Source organism: Chelon labrosus (genome assembly GCF_963514085.1).
Source record: "Chelon labrosus genome assembly, chromosome: 13".
In the NCBI taxonomy this organism is placed as follows: domain Eukaryota; kingdom Metazoa; phylum Chordata; class Actinopteri; order Mugiliformes; family Mugilidae; genus Chelon; species Chelon labrosus.
The window spans coordinates 4,284,405-4,300,572 of NC_140346.1; the positions used below are offsets into that span (position 1 = coordinate 4,284,405).

General features: G+C 41.8%; 1 protein-coding gene across 1 annotated transcript in view; it reads right to left on the minus strand.

Moving 5' to 3' along the window:
* Positions 1-16,168, minus strand: part of LOC311497745 (cilia- and flagella-associated protein 337-like) — a 40,449-nt gene that overhangs the window by 10,810 nt on the left and 13,471 nt on the right. Inside the window, exons 12-15 of the mRNA XM_084558115.1 lie at positions 13,509-13,624; positions 10,504-10,748; positions 2,536-2,637; positions 601-791 (exon numbers count right to left, since the gene is read on the minus strand). Coding sequence (XP_084414241.1) covers positions 601-791; positions 2,536-2,637; positions 10,504-10,748; positions 13,509-13,624 — 654 coding nt within the window. The remainder of the gene's footprint in view (positions 1-600; positions 792-2,535; positions 2,638-10,503; positions 10,749-13,508; positions 13,625-16,168) is intronic.

Sequence of the window (16,168 nt, forward strand, 5' to 3'; positions counted from 1 at the left end):
ACGGGTCAAAGAGGTCCAACTTTATATATAAGTTTTTATTGTATCAAGCATCTAGTAATAAGTATTTCACTGTCTTCCAGCTGACAACCCTCACTGCCTGTTTCTGCTGCACAGTTAGGACAATCCATTTTTTATTTCCTGCGTCTAGGTGCAAGTTTAGAACATTTTTTAGAAAGTACCGTAGCCCTTAATGGGTTAAAATAAATCTTCAAAGAAGACGGGGGCTCTATTTCTTTCTGTTAATATATCAGGGGAGATTTTCTTTCTAACGATTGACTGTCTTCATCGCGTCCTACAGAGCTGCTGAGGTTTCAAAATGACAGACAGTGCTGTCATTTTCAGACTGAACAACATGCCCGATCTAATGGAAATATCGAGGGTCCACTCTTTCTTCACTGTCTATTATAGTCTGTCTCTTGATCTCCGTTCCTCCCTCTGGCATTCTGTTCACCAGTGCCCATCAATCTGTCCTTGTCACTCCCTCTTCTGTTCTTCTTACAGTATAGAAATATACTAGGCTGGGATGAAGACGTTAATTCACACTGAAATTAATGTTGCCGCCTGCAGCTAGTATACACAGCGTGTGTCACAAAAACCTACCTTTATGTCCCACGTCTTGATTGTTCCTTCCTTATCACCAGTGACTAAATATTTTCCACAGGGGCTGACAGTCATGACAACCGATCCCAGGTCTCTGGTGTGAGCAGCAAACTGTCCCACCAGATGGCCGCCTTGGGTGTTCCACAGCCTGACCAATCCTGAACCACCGCAGGACACCAAATCTGCACCACCTGATATACGTGCAGAAACAGAAAGGTTTGGAATAACATTCGTAAAAGTGTGTCTTTGGTAAGTGTAAAAAGCACTGTGTTACACAGCAGCATGTTACAAAAAAATATATCCTCAACATCATTTCAAAGGCTCTACCTGCTGAGGACAAGATTAGCTTCATGTTGAACCACTAGTATTTCTTGAGAAACATTAACTATTTGCACAATGATCGATAGTGAGAACTAGGCTCACAAGCAGATGCAGGGACAAATCGTGACTGATTTGGTTTCCTCCTCCAAGATGTGTCAAGTTATTCCTGGAGAATGAGTTACATCTGGTACTCTGCTCTACTGACTACAGCTCTGTACTTAAACCTTGTCGACAGACCCACACACTTTGTTGCTGCAGTCAGTCTGAGCAGCAGGTAAAGGGGCCAGGCTCCAGATGCTGTTTGTTTTTTTTTTTTCTTCTAAACAGCTGCAGCTGGCAGAAGCAGCAGCTATTTAACACTGAGAATAAATGGAAAATGATTTCAAAACTTATTAAAGTGGAAATAATGTCTCTTATGCATCTGTATATTTGCAACTGTGTATTTCACCAGCAAAAATAACAGTGTGCAAGTACAACTCTTAAGATTTGCAGGGATTCACGTGGCAGCTCAAACTACAGTACTGGAACAAGATTAAATATTCGCTTAAATGAGCTTTGGCCTCAAATCAAAAAGGCAAAATCCCCTCTATTTGATAAATTATAGGATTATTTTCTCATTTTATATCTCATCTTATTTTATTTTTTTTTTAATGAAATACAGCTAGGAACAATGTCACTGAAGTCAAAATAGAATTTATGTGAGGACTTTTCTTTGCAACTTCTGCTGTTATTGTGGGGAAAACCCCTGGACATTTCATCTCATACTGACTACTTTTAGATGGACGCTATTAGTACTAATCAGAATAACAGCCCAATCAGAATAAAAAAAAAAAATTCATGTAAGCACCTCAATAGGAACAGACTAGCCCGATCAAAAGGAATTACCTTTTAATAATCTGTAGGAGAATAAATACTAGCTTCTTATATTCATGTAAACGCTTGATCTGATCAAAAGTAACATGGAGGTCACAAAACAAGTTGTTACAACGAGCGTTTGGAAAGGTGAATGAAGCCGGAATCGATGTGAGCAGTGCTGCTGAAATCGTGGGTCCAGCTTTACCATCTTCTGCTACTGAATGGCTACTTGCTTGTTTCTTCTTCGCTGACATTTGTGTCAGATTCTGGCAGACACTTTGTGTACCGTTTGCCAAAAATGTTCTATTGCGGTTGATGCTTTGGGGCATTTGTCTTATCAGATAATTATATCAAGTGTTGAGTTAAGCTGGAACCTCTTACGACAATCATTTTTAATTGAGTTGAAGAATTCTTTTCCAAAGTGTAAATGTAGAATTCAACTAGTACTCAAGCATGCAGACTCCAAAACTTTTAAGAATTCACTTTAACATTTAACAGACACTCTAAATCTGATGTGATAAATAGAATTTTTAACATTTCACCTGCAGTCACAGATGTGCGTCCTGGTATAAAGAACAGTCTGGTGATGGCGAAGCAGTTGTCCTCTTAAAGTTGAGTTCAGGAAAATTTGGAAGGAGAAAGACAAGAAATCACAGACAAAACTGGAATTAGTGATAGAATCATTAACACTATTTATTTTAGTATTCGCTGAATGAATGAAATGTTGTAGTCCTAAATTGTTCGGCTTGAAAATGAGACCTTGCTGATTCTTGTAGTCTTCAAGTCCACCAAGTGGCCGCAGTTTCTTCAAAGCCTTCTCTGTGCTGCTGTTCCACACTACAATCTCCCCGTCGTGGCTTCCTGTGCACAAACCAAAAAGTACCAACTTATCAGAAGCTTTTTTTTTTTTCTTTGAATTGCACTTTGTTTTATGGTGGTCTGTTTTGTGTAGAAAATTTCCCTGTAATGGCCGTACAACCTTTCATATTTACTGAGAGAGCCTCGCATTTTCAAAAGAAATGGAAAAAAAACTTTCTTGTCAACACGCTCACGTTTACTTTCCCCTCGCTGCTGAATCATGCAGGCCAGCCACTAAAACCACTTTAGAGATGATAAGGCTCAACATCTGTCCCCGGCCTCCCCCATCTGTTCCACCGCTCAGCCCTTCACTCTCACCTCAAGAGAAAGAGCTTTGCAAGTGATCTACATTATGAAGACACGTCTGTGTTTATCAAACAGGGCCGAAATCTCATCAGGTGGTTCGACAGACGAACAGCAGGAGTTAATGAGATGTGCGAGGAGTGTATTGGCTATAGGAGGTGAGTGTGTGTGAGCAATAGGACGTATAAACTTTATGGGAGTGTGGGTTGACTGCATTATTCATGCAGCCCAGGGCCAGCTTCTGTATTTCAAGCGACTTTTATCATGTCCTCGCTCTCTCTGCCTCTGTGTGTGTGTGTGTGTTCTTGTTTTTATTAAGTTGTGGGAGCCAAACTCTTGCAGAATACTAAAGCTGTGGGTCCGTGTTGTCCTGTAACCTCGCAACTTTTTAAGAGTTAAACCTACTGAGAGTAGGTTTCAGGGTGAATGTCACAAACAGATTAGGGTTAGGCCACATATTAAGGAGAGGGGCTGGGAGGGTGTGTCAATGGAAAGTCCTTTAAAAGATGCATTGTGTGTGTGTGACTGTAACAGAGACGGACAGAGGGAATGAGAGAGTGTAGATATGTGCATTATCTACACAAAGTTGGGCTCTGAGATGCAGACAGATTAATGACCTTCATTAACTTTTAAACAGGCTCTAAACCAGTAATACCTGCAGCACACACCACAGTGCATAGCATCGCTGTGGTGTGTGCATTATAATTTTGCATTTATTTTCCAGAGGGGTTTGCTCATTTAGTTTTCATTGTTTAAAAATGTTAAGTTTTTGTTGTTTGTTTTTTATTCTGAGTTTTTTCTCTTGGTATTACAATATGAACAACACTATTCAATGGAAATGAACTCACACCTACACCTACATTTACATGGACAGTATTAATTCACCCTTATTGAAATAATTCTGATTAGAGATAACCATTATATAGATATATACACTGATCAGCCACAACATTAAAACCACTGACAGGAGAAGTGAATAACATTGACCATCATGTGACAATACAATGTTCTGCTGGGAAACTTTTGGACCTGGCATTCATGTGGATGTTACTTAGACATGTAGCACCCACCTAGACCAGACCAGACACCCCCACCCCATAGCAACGACACTCCCTTATGGCAGCAACCATCCCCAGCAGGATGCAGCCTGACACAGACACACACACAAAAAGGAACAACTCAAAAAAACATGAAGAACAGCACAAGGTGTTGACCTGGCCTCCAAATTCACTAGATCCTAAACTGATCAAGTATCTGTGGGATGATCCACAGAGGCCCCTCCCCTCAACCCATAGGACCCAAAGGCCCCCACTAACAACATTCTGTTCCCAGACACCACAGGACACCCTCAGAAGGCCCATGTCCATTCTCTGATGAGTCACAACTGTTTTGGAGGCACAAGGGAGACCTACACCATATTAGGAAGGTGGTCATAATGTTATGTCTGATCAGTGTATGTTTACATGCCCCAAAACATCCATCAGAATATAATGTTGCTGATCTGCATAAAGTGGTTTTGCCCACTGCAAGACTTTTGGGGCAAACATGTCCAGTATTAATGTCCAATCAAAGATAAAAAATTCAAGCGTTTACATGATTGTTAGAAGCTCATATGTTCCCATTGGAAAGATTCAAAAGTGTACCGGGGCAGATTGCATTGTTTACATGAGGTATTCCTGTTCTGATTGGAATTATTACTGATTATTAACAGAATACCATGTAAATGTAGCCATGTAGACATCCCAGTCTTAATAACAACATGCACCAATGTCTCCTCATGCTTGCTGTATTCTCAAATTTGACCAAAGTAACACAGTAAAACTGACACATTTCCTGTATATTATTACTTTATTGCTGCTGGACACAGAATGATTGTTTCCGTTTTCTGATATTTTTTAGTTTTAGTTTGTAATTTAGTTATATATTAACCTTGGTACATTGGCCTAAATACAGAGAAATAAGAAGAAATAGAAGGTATATACCATTGTCAGCCCCTTTTCAAGGACGAAAACAGATGTGGCAGAAGAGATGTTGTCTTCTTCTTTATCAAAACCTGATGTCTATATTAGACACAATGCAAATCAAACAGCAACAGTTCAGCCTAAGATTTGATTGTGCTATAAAAGTAGTCATAACAGAGTTTACCTCGACAGATAATTTTTTTAACTCGCGGTTCGAACCGAAGATGATTACAGTGACAACTCTTGAGTTATTTTTTTGGATTTCATGCAGCTCCCTTTGGAGCTGCTAAAGACTTTATCCAACTTTTGTCACATATGCAGTAATATTACCACATACAGAGCCTCCTCCGCTTGGATTTCCATTTGATAAACATTTTGGCCATCCATCAAAGTTCAGATGAGTTGGTCGTTTGGAACGTGTTCAGCCACGGAGGATTAAGGGATCCGAGGGAAGAAGGGAGGAAACTGGGGTTGTGACTGGAGGAGGTATACAGGACCCCTGCGTACATGAACCCTGCTGTGTGTGCATTTGACAGTGTCTGTGTGTGACAAGTCGAGCGGAACATGGCAAAGACTCTGAATATGGATGAGGGGGGGGCTTCAGTCCCACAGCAGCCAAATGCTCCTGCTGCAACTTGATCAACTCAGACACAAAACAAACAGACGAGCAGCCAAAGAAACACACAAACATATACGCACAGTGTGTGAGTCCAAACAGAACTTTAAATTGACTTTTGTCACCGGTGCCGATGATGCCACCACCGCTTTCACTTGGCGGCACTAACGCAAAAACTTGGCAGCTCTGACGGGAAAACAGCATTGCTGACTACAGCTCTGCTGCCAACTGAAACTAATGCGTCATCCCTTATAGATGTCGTCTTTGTGCTCAACGGATTTGAAAAAGAAATCATTTGAAAAGAAATAGTTAACGTATAGAAAATACCTCACAGGTATTTCACTTGGACTTTGCTTTAATGTGTGTGCAGAAAAGTGAGGAAACACAGGAAATAAGGATGTGAATGTGAACTTTTTGTCTTTTCTTTTTTTTCAAACATGCCCCCGAGGCCAAGAGAAGAGCGCAATACACAGGATATTAAAGCGTAGGAGGAATTGATGAATGAATTACATCATTTTATGATTTTATTTTATTTTTTTAGGAAAAGACATTAGCTGATGTGGAAAAGCCACAGCATGTGATTACAGTGAAAGTCTTCCAAAAACCAAAAGGTCACGTGTTTAAACCACACGGAGCAGACGACGGTTTCATGGCTCGTCTTTCTACACATTAGCACCATATTTTTAATAAGATACTATTTATGAGGGGAATCATTTCCATTCAGCAGACAGGACGTCAAGACCCCCAGAGACATCAATATTGTAAAGCAATTGGCTGAGTGACAGCAGGTTATGAAGAAAAAGAAAATCGCAGATAAAGGGGGGATTTCTTTCAAAGTGTCGGCTGGAAAAATATTAAATCGCGGCTTTCCATCAGCTATTAACAAAAGGATTAACTGATTTGATTTAAGCAAGAAAATGAAGCCACATTCAGAGAACAACACAAATAAACACACCTGAGAGCGCAACATCATATGCACGGATCTGCCACAACATTAAAATCACCAAGCTGCGAAGTAAATAACATTGGTTTGAAGTAAACATCAGAGATGCTTTGCCACAAGCTGCAACTGCAGGAACTAAACTATGGTGTTGCAGATCTTCTTGTGAGATGGTATTCCTTGGAGCATCCACATTGTTGGAAACCCTTCCGCATCAGGATCTCAGGTTCACAGGTGTTTCGCCCCTTAACCTGTACACCTCGCCTGAGTGGGGCAGTGAAGACTGATGAGGCTTCACCTGCAGAAGGGTTCCAACTGTGGGCTCTCTTCAGCCACAGCTATCTTGAGCTGGACTCGGCTGCTGCGGCTATGTACCTGGTGGCTTTCTTCAGCGGTTGGGGCTTTAGCCCAACCCTCTGGAGGAAGTAGCACACCGATTTTGCTGGGAACCCACGGCAGAGGACTTCAATGCGTAAGATGGTTGCGTGCCACCCTTTTAAATCTGCTTCGTCGATCAGGTCTTGGTATTTGCCTTTTTTCAGTTGGTGGGACGTGTCTAGCCTCTCTTCCCAGGGCACTGCAAGCTCAGCAACTATGATGGCTTTCGTGCTCCCGGATAGCAGGACCGGGATCACTGCCACATCTTGTGGGAAGACAAGCTCCTTCTTCAGGTCCACAATCAGCTCACAGTCAGATGTGTTGCAAGGTATAAGGTCTGATCTTCACAATCAGCATCTCATTACGATGTTCAGTAATGTTCTTGAACACCTGTGAAACCTCACAACCTGAATGATTTTGACCAAACACAACCCCACGGCAACAGAAAGAGGTTGTTCCTTGTATCCTGGTGCTGTGTGCACCCTGTGCACCCTGTCATCCATATGATGCAAAAAAATAAGATTGATCTGACCAGGCCCCCTTCTTCCATTCACTACTCACTACTACTACTCCATACTCACATGTGGGCATCAGAAGTGAACCGTGGCAGCTGTAGCTCAGTAGGTAGAGTGGGTTGTCCACGAACCAGACTGTTAACGGTTCCATCGCTGAATCCCCAGTTGCTCCCAGTGCGTTGCACCGGTGTGTGTGTGTGCTTGTGTGACTGTAAAGCACTTTTAGTACTAATAGGTAGAAAAGCGTTATATAAAAACAAGGTCATTTACCATTTATTGGAGGCACTTTTAGCAGGGGACAACGTCAGCCGCATGCAACACAAACGTCAATGCAGCGTTTCTATTTGAACCAGCATGAGAGAGTAAGCAATCAAAGCTACAGTAGCTCAGCTGTTGGATTGGACCAAACTGTAAATTGGCACATGGCTGAACCCAAACCAAAGACTTTGGTTCAACCCGCTCCACCTACTGAGCACAGCTCCCCCTGTTGGTGGGCCAGCCTTCACTCCCCACATACCTCAATGAGCTTTGACGCTAGTTCACAACTTTTCTGTCTTTGGACCACCTCTATAGGTACTGACCACTTCAGACTGGAAACATCCCTCAAGTGCTGCTAGACGACTGGGAGATGCTCAGACTCAGTCTTCTAGTTGTTGATGTGTTAAGAGAAGGAAACATATGAAAGTGGAATAAGCAACTTTGGCTAGACGACTGGATCAGAGCATCCCCCCTGCTTCTGACACATTTGAACCCCCAGTTGCTCCCAGTGAATGTGTGTGCGCTTGTGTAAGCGAATGGGTGACTTCCTACAAATAGGCAGAAAAGCACTATATACAAACAAGACCGTTAACCATTTACCATTTTATCAGTGTGAGTAGAAGCTTGTTTCTCTAACACATACAGTAAAAACCACCTCAACCTGCAGCAAATACACACAGCCATATGCTTGTAAGAAGCTCTGTCTCATTTACCACGACTCCCCACTGAGAGAGCTCTAATAAACATAATTTAAATTGGGCATTTAAATTAGACTGGAGGAGTGTGCAATGTGTGTGTGCGTGTATGTAGACGAAGAAATGCAGCAGGCTAAACTGGAGAGATGAGGTCAAAAATAAACAGCAGTAAACGAAGAGCAGGGGGTAAAAAAGACAGAACCGAGTCAGAGAGAGGAGCTGGACACTGACAAAGAAATTGCGCGTCGAACTTTGAAGAAGTTTCACAAAGTAGCTCCCGAATAGTGTCTTTGTTCCAGCTCCAGCTATTAATTTCCTTCCAAACGCTTGGTACCTTTCCACACCCCCAATCCCTCACATCATCGCTCTCAGTGCTTATCTCCGGGGCTGATCCTCCTCCGAGGGCCAGGGACGGTCTGCAGCCTGCGTCCCCACTGCGCTCACACAGACCGGTTAAACGAAAAAAGAACTTTCAGTACGTGAGCCAGAGTGATACAACTTCACAAACTGAACAGCACACTGGGGTAAATTGGGTGCAGAGTGGTTGTAGTTTGATGGTTATAAAAGTGGACCAGTGACTGGAGGATTGCCAGTTTAATCCCCTCGGCAGAAAAATGTAAGACCGTGATGAGCACTGAGGGGCCTGGCTGGCATTTCAAACTACTGCTGCCTCCACATACAAATGACCCTAACAGACCAGGTAATTCTGATTATCCTCCACTGGGATATTAATCTATTTTTTTTCACACAACAAGCAAACTCTTTGTTTCTCAACGGTGGTAAACGCTCTTTGCCCGAAGTGACAGCTTGGCAGATGAAATCAAGCACCGCAGGGTTGAATTCCGTGGTCCACAAAAACAACTTTAAAGCCCAAACTTTGGAAAAGAGTTCAAAAGTTTGTATGAGAAGTGAAAAAAAAAAAATAAATAAATAGAGTGACTGGAAGACGAGAAGAGGCTCCTCCATTAGCCAGAGGCGGCCAGTGTTTCTGCATTTTAATAAAGAGCCAGTATGATTTTAAGACCCTGGTTTCACATGTGTGAGTCATTTCCATTTCAGAGCGAGTTCGTGCACTCATCGGTCGCTCCAGTAATTCTGATTATTATTAACTCCGGATCATTTTCTGCAACGTATAATTATATTAAAGCTTCTTTAACGTTCTTGTGCAACAGCAAAATTCTCAGAGAGCTACTGAGAAATTGTTCCTCTAAGCTCTCTGTGTGTGTAGTGCTGAGCTATATTATCTCACACACATAAACAGAGACAAGGGAAGACATTAATATTAAATTAAATTAAATTAAATTACAAGAAAGCAAGACTAAAAAGAGATGCATCCATACCATCTTATTAGAGATAGATCTTGATTGTAATAGATGTACTGTGGGGATAGATAGATAGATAGATAGATGCCTTTAATGCAGCTCTAACTAACAATTGAATTCATTATTAATTAATTAATTATTCCCAAATTTAAAGGTTTCTGTTAGTGGGGGAGGCAAATGTCAGCTCATAATACAGAGAATGGACGTTGTTGTGCCTCTGAGGAACTAAATTATTTTGTTAATAAAAAAGAACTGCCATAAAAAGGCATCTTTGAGCAGGGTGGCTCACACTAACTAAGAGGAACAGGGACAAACACTGGAGGGTCGACTGCATGCTAAAACCACACAGAGTTTCTTATTGGATCATTTCCAGTTCACTCGCCCTTTGCATTTGTTGTTTACTCCTGTCCTCTAATTTATGTATTTGTTGTCCAAATTTAATGTGGCATTAATCCAAAAAGTTTTAAGTTTCAGTGCAGATGCACTTGTGATTATATCCACTCTGTTTCTGTCTAAACATGTGCTCAGAAACACATTAAAAACACAGAGCTACTTCCAGCAGAGAGAGCTTGAGTCCTTTGATAACAACACCACTTACTTTAATCAGCAGATAACTGCTGCCAGTTATTTTTCATTTCATTTTTTTTTTTACTTTAATCTCCAAGCTTTTGTTTTTTTCCCTCTTCCTCCCAGGGCTCACACTTAATATAAGCTTTGAGAGTTTCATTTAAAAAAGAAAGAAAACTAAACTAGTTAACACACATACTCCTGTGCAAAGGCAAGTCGACTGAGGGCCCCTTTGTTTTGCTTCTCTCTTCTTCTTTAGTTTTTCTTTGGTACAGCAAATCAATACGGTAAAGCAAAACCTATGATGCACGCACCTGTGACTAGAGTCTGCGGAGGCTGGAAGGCGGCACAGAGCACGTTGGTGCGATGCTGAACGCCGCCCTTCCACTCGGAGGGCTCCACGGAAGACTGCGAGAACGAATGCAGGCGGAAGACTGTCAACATCCTGCAAGGACAAACAGAGGGAGAGAGGACGGAGGAGCTGATCAACAGAATTCTCTTAACCGTGTGTTGAGACACACTTGGGACCACCATCACCTCCTCACCTTCTCCACGCAATTTAAATCAGGAATGAATCACATGTGTTAATGTCATGTCCTAATATTTCATGCATTGATATTATTACTAACAGTTGTGATAGTGACAGCAGGTTGCAGGAGCAGCAGCAAAAGTAGCATTAGTAGTAAAAGTTGTATCAGCAGCAGATATTGTAGTATTATCTGTAGTGGCAGCAGTAGTAGTGATATTTGCAGTAATGCTAGTAGCAGTAGTAGTTTCAGCAGTAATACTAGCAATAGTAGTAATAGTAGAATCAATTGTGGCAGATGTAACAGTATATTTACATGCACACTAATATTTCACCATTATTGCAGATTTGATACAGATCATATAAAACCTAATTAGGATATTCCAAATAAGGTCTTTTTCCAAATGTAGCATTTTCCATGTTTTGGGGTATATGGATAATAGTCAGGTTCTAGGAGTAATCTCCGGACATGTCTGCGGCACAGTCAAAAAAAAACCACACATCTCAGCTGGTGTTTCTGCTGAAGTTTGCGAGACAAGGCTTTACAGTCAGCTCTTTGTGTTGTACCCAGACATACCACCCAACAGTTTGAAGGCTGCGGCCGGGATGTCAGCCCAAACTAAAAGGCTCAGATTTGTTGTCAGAACGAGAAACATCATGACAAAGACTTGGTTTTTGGATATGCAGCATTGCAGCGCCGACGTTTGACAGAGGGTGGTTGGAGAAATGAAGGGGTGAGGCTGTGATTGCACGTTTTAACAAATCCGTCACAGGTGGAGAACTTCCTTCCATCCTGCTGAAAGTAAACGGGAATACCAGCCAAATATTCCAGATTGTATTAATTAGTAGAAATTCTGTCTTTTTCAGGAATAAAGGGCAAAAACCAAAATATATTGTGCATGTAAACACAGCAGGAGCAGTTGAATAATGTGCTTATAGAAAGACTTTTCACTCAGAAGGAATAAGCTGATTATTAACACTAGGTAATGTATTTGACTTTAATAATAAACAATCAATTATTAATTATAGAAATTACATTTTTCCTGCAACAGAGTCACACTTTGTTTTACACCTGCATTGCATCAAGATAGTGTTTGTAATGAGCACGGAAGCTGTTCCTTCACTGTGGATGTCATGAATATGCAACACTTTAATATTCATCATCTCCAGAGGGCTTTCAGCACACCTGCAATGACTTCTGCTGCTTTAATCCTTTGTTCTGTGTCACCACAGCGCTTTTGCTAATTTTTTTCTTTTAAGCGTTGTACAGGTACTGTATGTGAAATCTAACAATGCACTGAGGTTTCACATCGGTGGGACGTGGACATTTCAGCCTGCATGGGATCGTTTGAGCAGCGGCAGGCAAAAAGGACTTTGAATTAGAGGCAATGCGACGCAGCACTATATGGATTAAACTGTGGTCTAGGCTGATGTGGAGAAATGGGAAATTATATGAGTGATGAAAGTCATAACGGCACTATTTTCCTTTACTGCTGCTGATCTGTCGTCTGTGTTCTCTTTACCACTGTGGCACCCCAGAGAGCAAGACAGTGAGTGTGTGTGTGTGTGTGTGTGGCTGTGAGACCGAAGGACAGAAAAAGAGCGAGTCGTATAACTTGATGACAGCACACTGCTGAGTTCAGCTCACTGGGTGTGAAATGATAATGATGATGATGATGATGAAGAGCAGATGTGATGTGGGTATACAAAGGACACACACACACACGCGCACACACAAACACGAGGTAGTGATAGTAAAGTGAATGCGAGCACCCTGGAGCGCTCTGACTTGTTAGTGTCCAGATGTCTGGTTGGCTCGGTGTTGTTGGCAGGCAGGCAGAGCAGGAAAGGACGGATAGAAACACACGCAAACACACTTTGGTGCTATCTTTGTGAGGACAGTCAGACAGCTCAAACGCCGGTTTTCAAACGGTCTAATCTAGAACTAGTTTTTTTTCGCATTTGGACAACAAAAGAGGAGGCTCTCGGAAAACTGGATTGAGAGCAGCTCCAACACTGCTGGCCTAGAACCAAGAACTGCCAATGTCAGCGGTTTGGGTGCAATTACAGTGAGCAACAAGGCCAACTAAAACTTTTTGATGGCCACTTTTAAAACTAGAGGTGGCCGTAGTCTGTTCGGACACATAAAATGAGTAGTGAAGACTAACAAAAGTGTTCTTTCTTTTGTTGTTTGGAGGACATTATGACATTACAGTGACGTTGACCTTCAGATATAAAATTACACCTCTTCATACTCTAGTTGAGGGACTGCAGTTTCTGGCACGCAGCTTCATTTGTCTACCTGTGACCACCAAAATCAGTAATCCCTGAATTCATGTGAACAAGTGCAAACACGAAAAGTAAATTAGTGCTGAGAGGGTTTGGAAGTTGAACCATCTCCAAACTGACACTAGAACTTTAAGTTAACATTGGTATAAAAGGTCTACCATTGACTTCTGAATACATTCTACATACTCTTTACCTTAAACTAATCCTATTTGAACCTTAAAAACAAGTTTTACGCCTCAAGCAACCCTTTGAAATTGCACACCCAAGGTTTAACACAAACTGGTCCTTCCAAAGTAAAACATACCACATGCACACACAGATGCTGGACCCCTTTCATCCATTTAATCACCTGACATTTACCTAGGTATTAAATTTGAAGTTGTACATGTCGTCTTTCAGCACCACTTGGTGTTGTGGAACAAAAGATCCGTATCCCCGGGATACAAAAGATCCGTAACACACGTGATCAAAATAATGACTCTTAACTACAACTAGCTGTAGTACCTTTCCCAGCCCATCACCAATATGCTTCTCCTCAGCAACAAGACCTGCGAGATGTCCACAGCCCGACCCAGGCCGGCGTTCATTCTGTGGAGGCAGCGGCCATTGAAGTCCCATACCTGAAAGAAACGTCTCTTTAAAGCACAACCACCAAACCAAATGCGCTAATATTCTATGACAACCCCCCACGCCAACTGAGAACATCAGTTGGCGTGTTACCTTTATGTTTCTCAGGACATTTACAATTTGTTGCTCTTGTCAAGAAAAAGAAAACAGTATTTGTCTTTTTTTTGGTTTACTTTTAAAAGAAGCATAGAGGCTTTGGCCCTCATTGTGCGGCTGAGCTATTATCTACTACAGTTCATTAATTCATTGTGACAGCTCAGGTAGTATTTCTCATTGTCTGCCCAATTTTGCATGATGGCGCAGCCTGTGCCTTTGTTTGTGGCATTTAACAAAGAAACACTGATTGGCTCAATGGGGACGCTGTAATTAAAAGGTCAAAATTTCAAATTCTGAATGGCCCTAACTGCTTCACCACGGGTTCGGTGTTGATGAAAATTGGAGAGACAACGCTTCTCGGCACTAATTGGTCCGAGGGGTGCCTGCCTCTTCTGTCGAGGATGAGTTGTGTAGCGGTTTGAAACCGGCAGTGTGAGCGTATCTGACGCAGCTCGCGCATGAACAGGATGCACGTGGCTGCGTCCTCGCAAGGGCTCATGGGGTCAGAGAGCGGATGTGGTTGATTATATTGATTACAACATGCATAATTATTTTTATTTAGGTGTTGAGAATAACTGCAGTGAGCTTGGAGTCATTGTGCAGCACTTTAATCTGAGAAACAATAGTCACAGAAAACCATGTATCAAATACCAACCTAAATTTTAAAAACAACAAAACAAATCATTAATATGATTAATGACTGCCTAGAAATTTTGTGAATACACAAAAACATAGAAAGAACCAGTCTATAAAGCCTTAGGACATGAAATCAGATTTTTGTAGACCGCATCGAAACCACATTTAGAGGTGGTTTGGACATGAATGCCACTGAAATGCAATTTCTCTCAGATTTCTATGACTGTATCTCCGTCTAGACACTTTGACTACTCAAGTCAGATTTCAGAGTATCTTTTGTCTCGCCACAACAATGAAAAACAGTTACACAAATGGCCACTCAAGGCTAACTCCAAAAGCAAGTCGGTCCCCATAGACCCACTAAAATGTCCAAAAAAAAAGAGCCAATGGAGCCAATTTCACCCTTCAAAACACCTGAACAAAGTGAGTTTTAAAATAACCCATTTAAATTCTACCAAGGCCTAAACTTATGGGTACTTCAGGGCATGGTGGTTAGCTGTCGGCCTGGGCGTCACCTGTCTGCCTATGCCCTTTTTGCTTTGGTCAGCCAGGTCAGTGGCAGCTGGTATCTCAGCTTCAGAACTGCTCTTCAGGAATGCTATGAGTGACAGCATAGAGAGCCGAAGTCCCGCCCCCTCTACTTCCGGGTTATGGGACCTATCTTTCGAAAAAATATGAACGGCAGTCTATGGCGAAAGATAAATTATTTTCTGGTCCCGATCGACTTGTGCCTTGGATTATACATATGTTGTTTTTCAGAATAAAAAATGTTTTTACATGTCAAGAATGTCACAGTTTGTCGCAAGATAGTTAAGTAAAACGCTATGGAAAATACGTAATTAAACGAACTACAAGTCCCGCATGCTGGCGCGTACAGAACCGACCAAAACTCCCTTCGTGTAACTACAGCTCTCGACATGACCCGATTTATAATGATTTTCACCTCGTTTGATGCTTCTGCCTTCGTCCTGGAAGAAGACGGTAAAGCTCAACAAGGAGACAGCCATAGTTCTCTAGGGATCTCAAGAGAGATGTAGTTCACTAAGCGATCTCATACAAAACCTAATGTTGTTCAGCTTATTTACGTCAAATAATTTATCTCTTGACGTGAAAAATTATCTTTTAAATTCACATACATCATATGTGAAATTCATGCCACAAGTCGATCGGGACCAAAAAATAATTATGATCTCACCATAGACTGCCGTTCATATTTTTTCGAAAGATAGGTCCCATAACCCGGAAGTAGAGGGGCGGGACTTCAGCACTCTATAGCGGGTTCATTCACCTTTATAAATGGTGAATACATGCAACGAATACTTGCACGAGTTGCTGTGACGACGCAGACATCAGTAACTATGTAGCTACACTGGTGACATAGCTTTAAATGGTCACAAACACCATGTCTGTCGGCTACTTAACATCCAGTCAATGCAGCCGCCATGCCCTAGCTTCATTCCCGCTGTTCAGAATGCAATGGGTGACGTCACGGAGGGTTTATCCATCTTTTATATACAGCCTATGCTAGTGAGCAACTGTCTGCTGCAAAGCAACTATCGAGGAGCGGATTTGCTTTACATGTGGATGGGGCTTTAGGAATGTTTGTATCACCTTATTAGTCAAATCTGTTTCCTGTTTATGTAGCTTTGAGGACCAAAGTGCTAGAACTGACAAAGTTAACCCTTTAAATGAGGGTTTAGACTGGGTTTTATTGTAAGGTGTTAAGCTGTCATGGCTGAATCTAGGGTACGTGGCTAGGGAAATCGTTATGCCAGTGGATGTTCTCCTCAAAGCTAGTAAGGCAA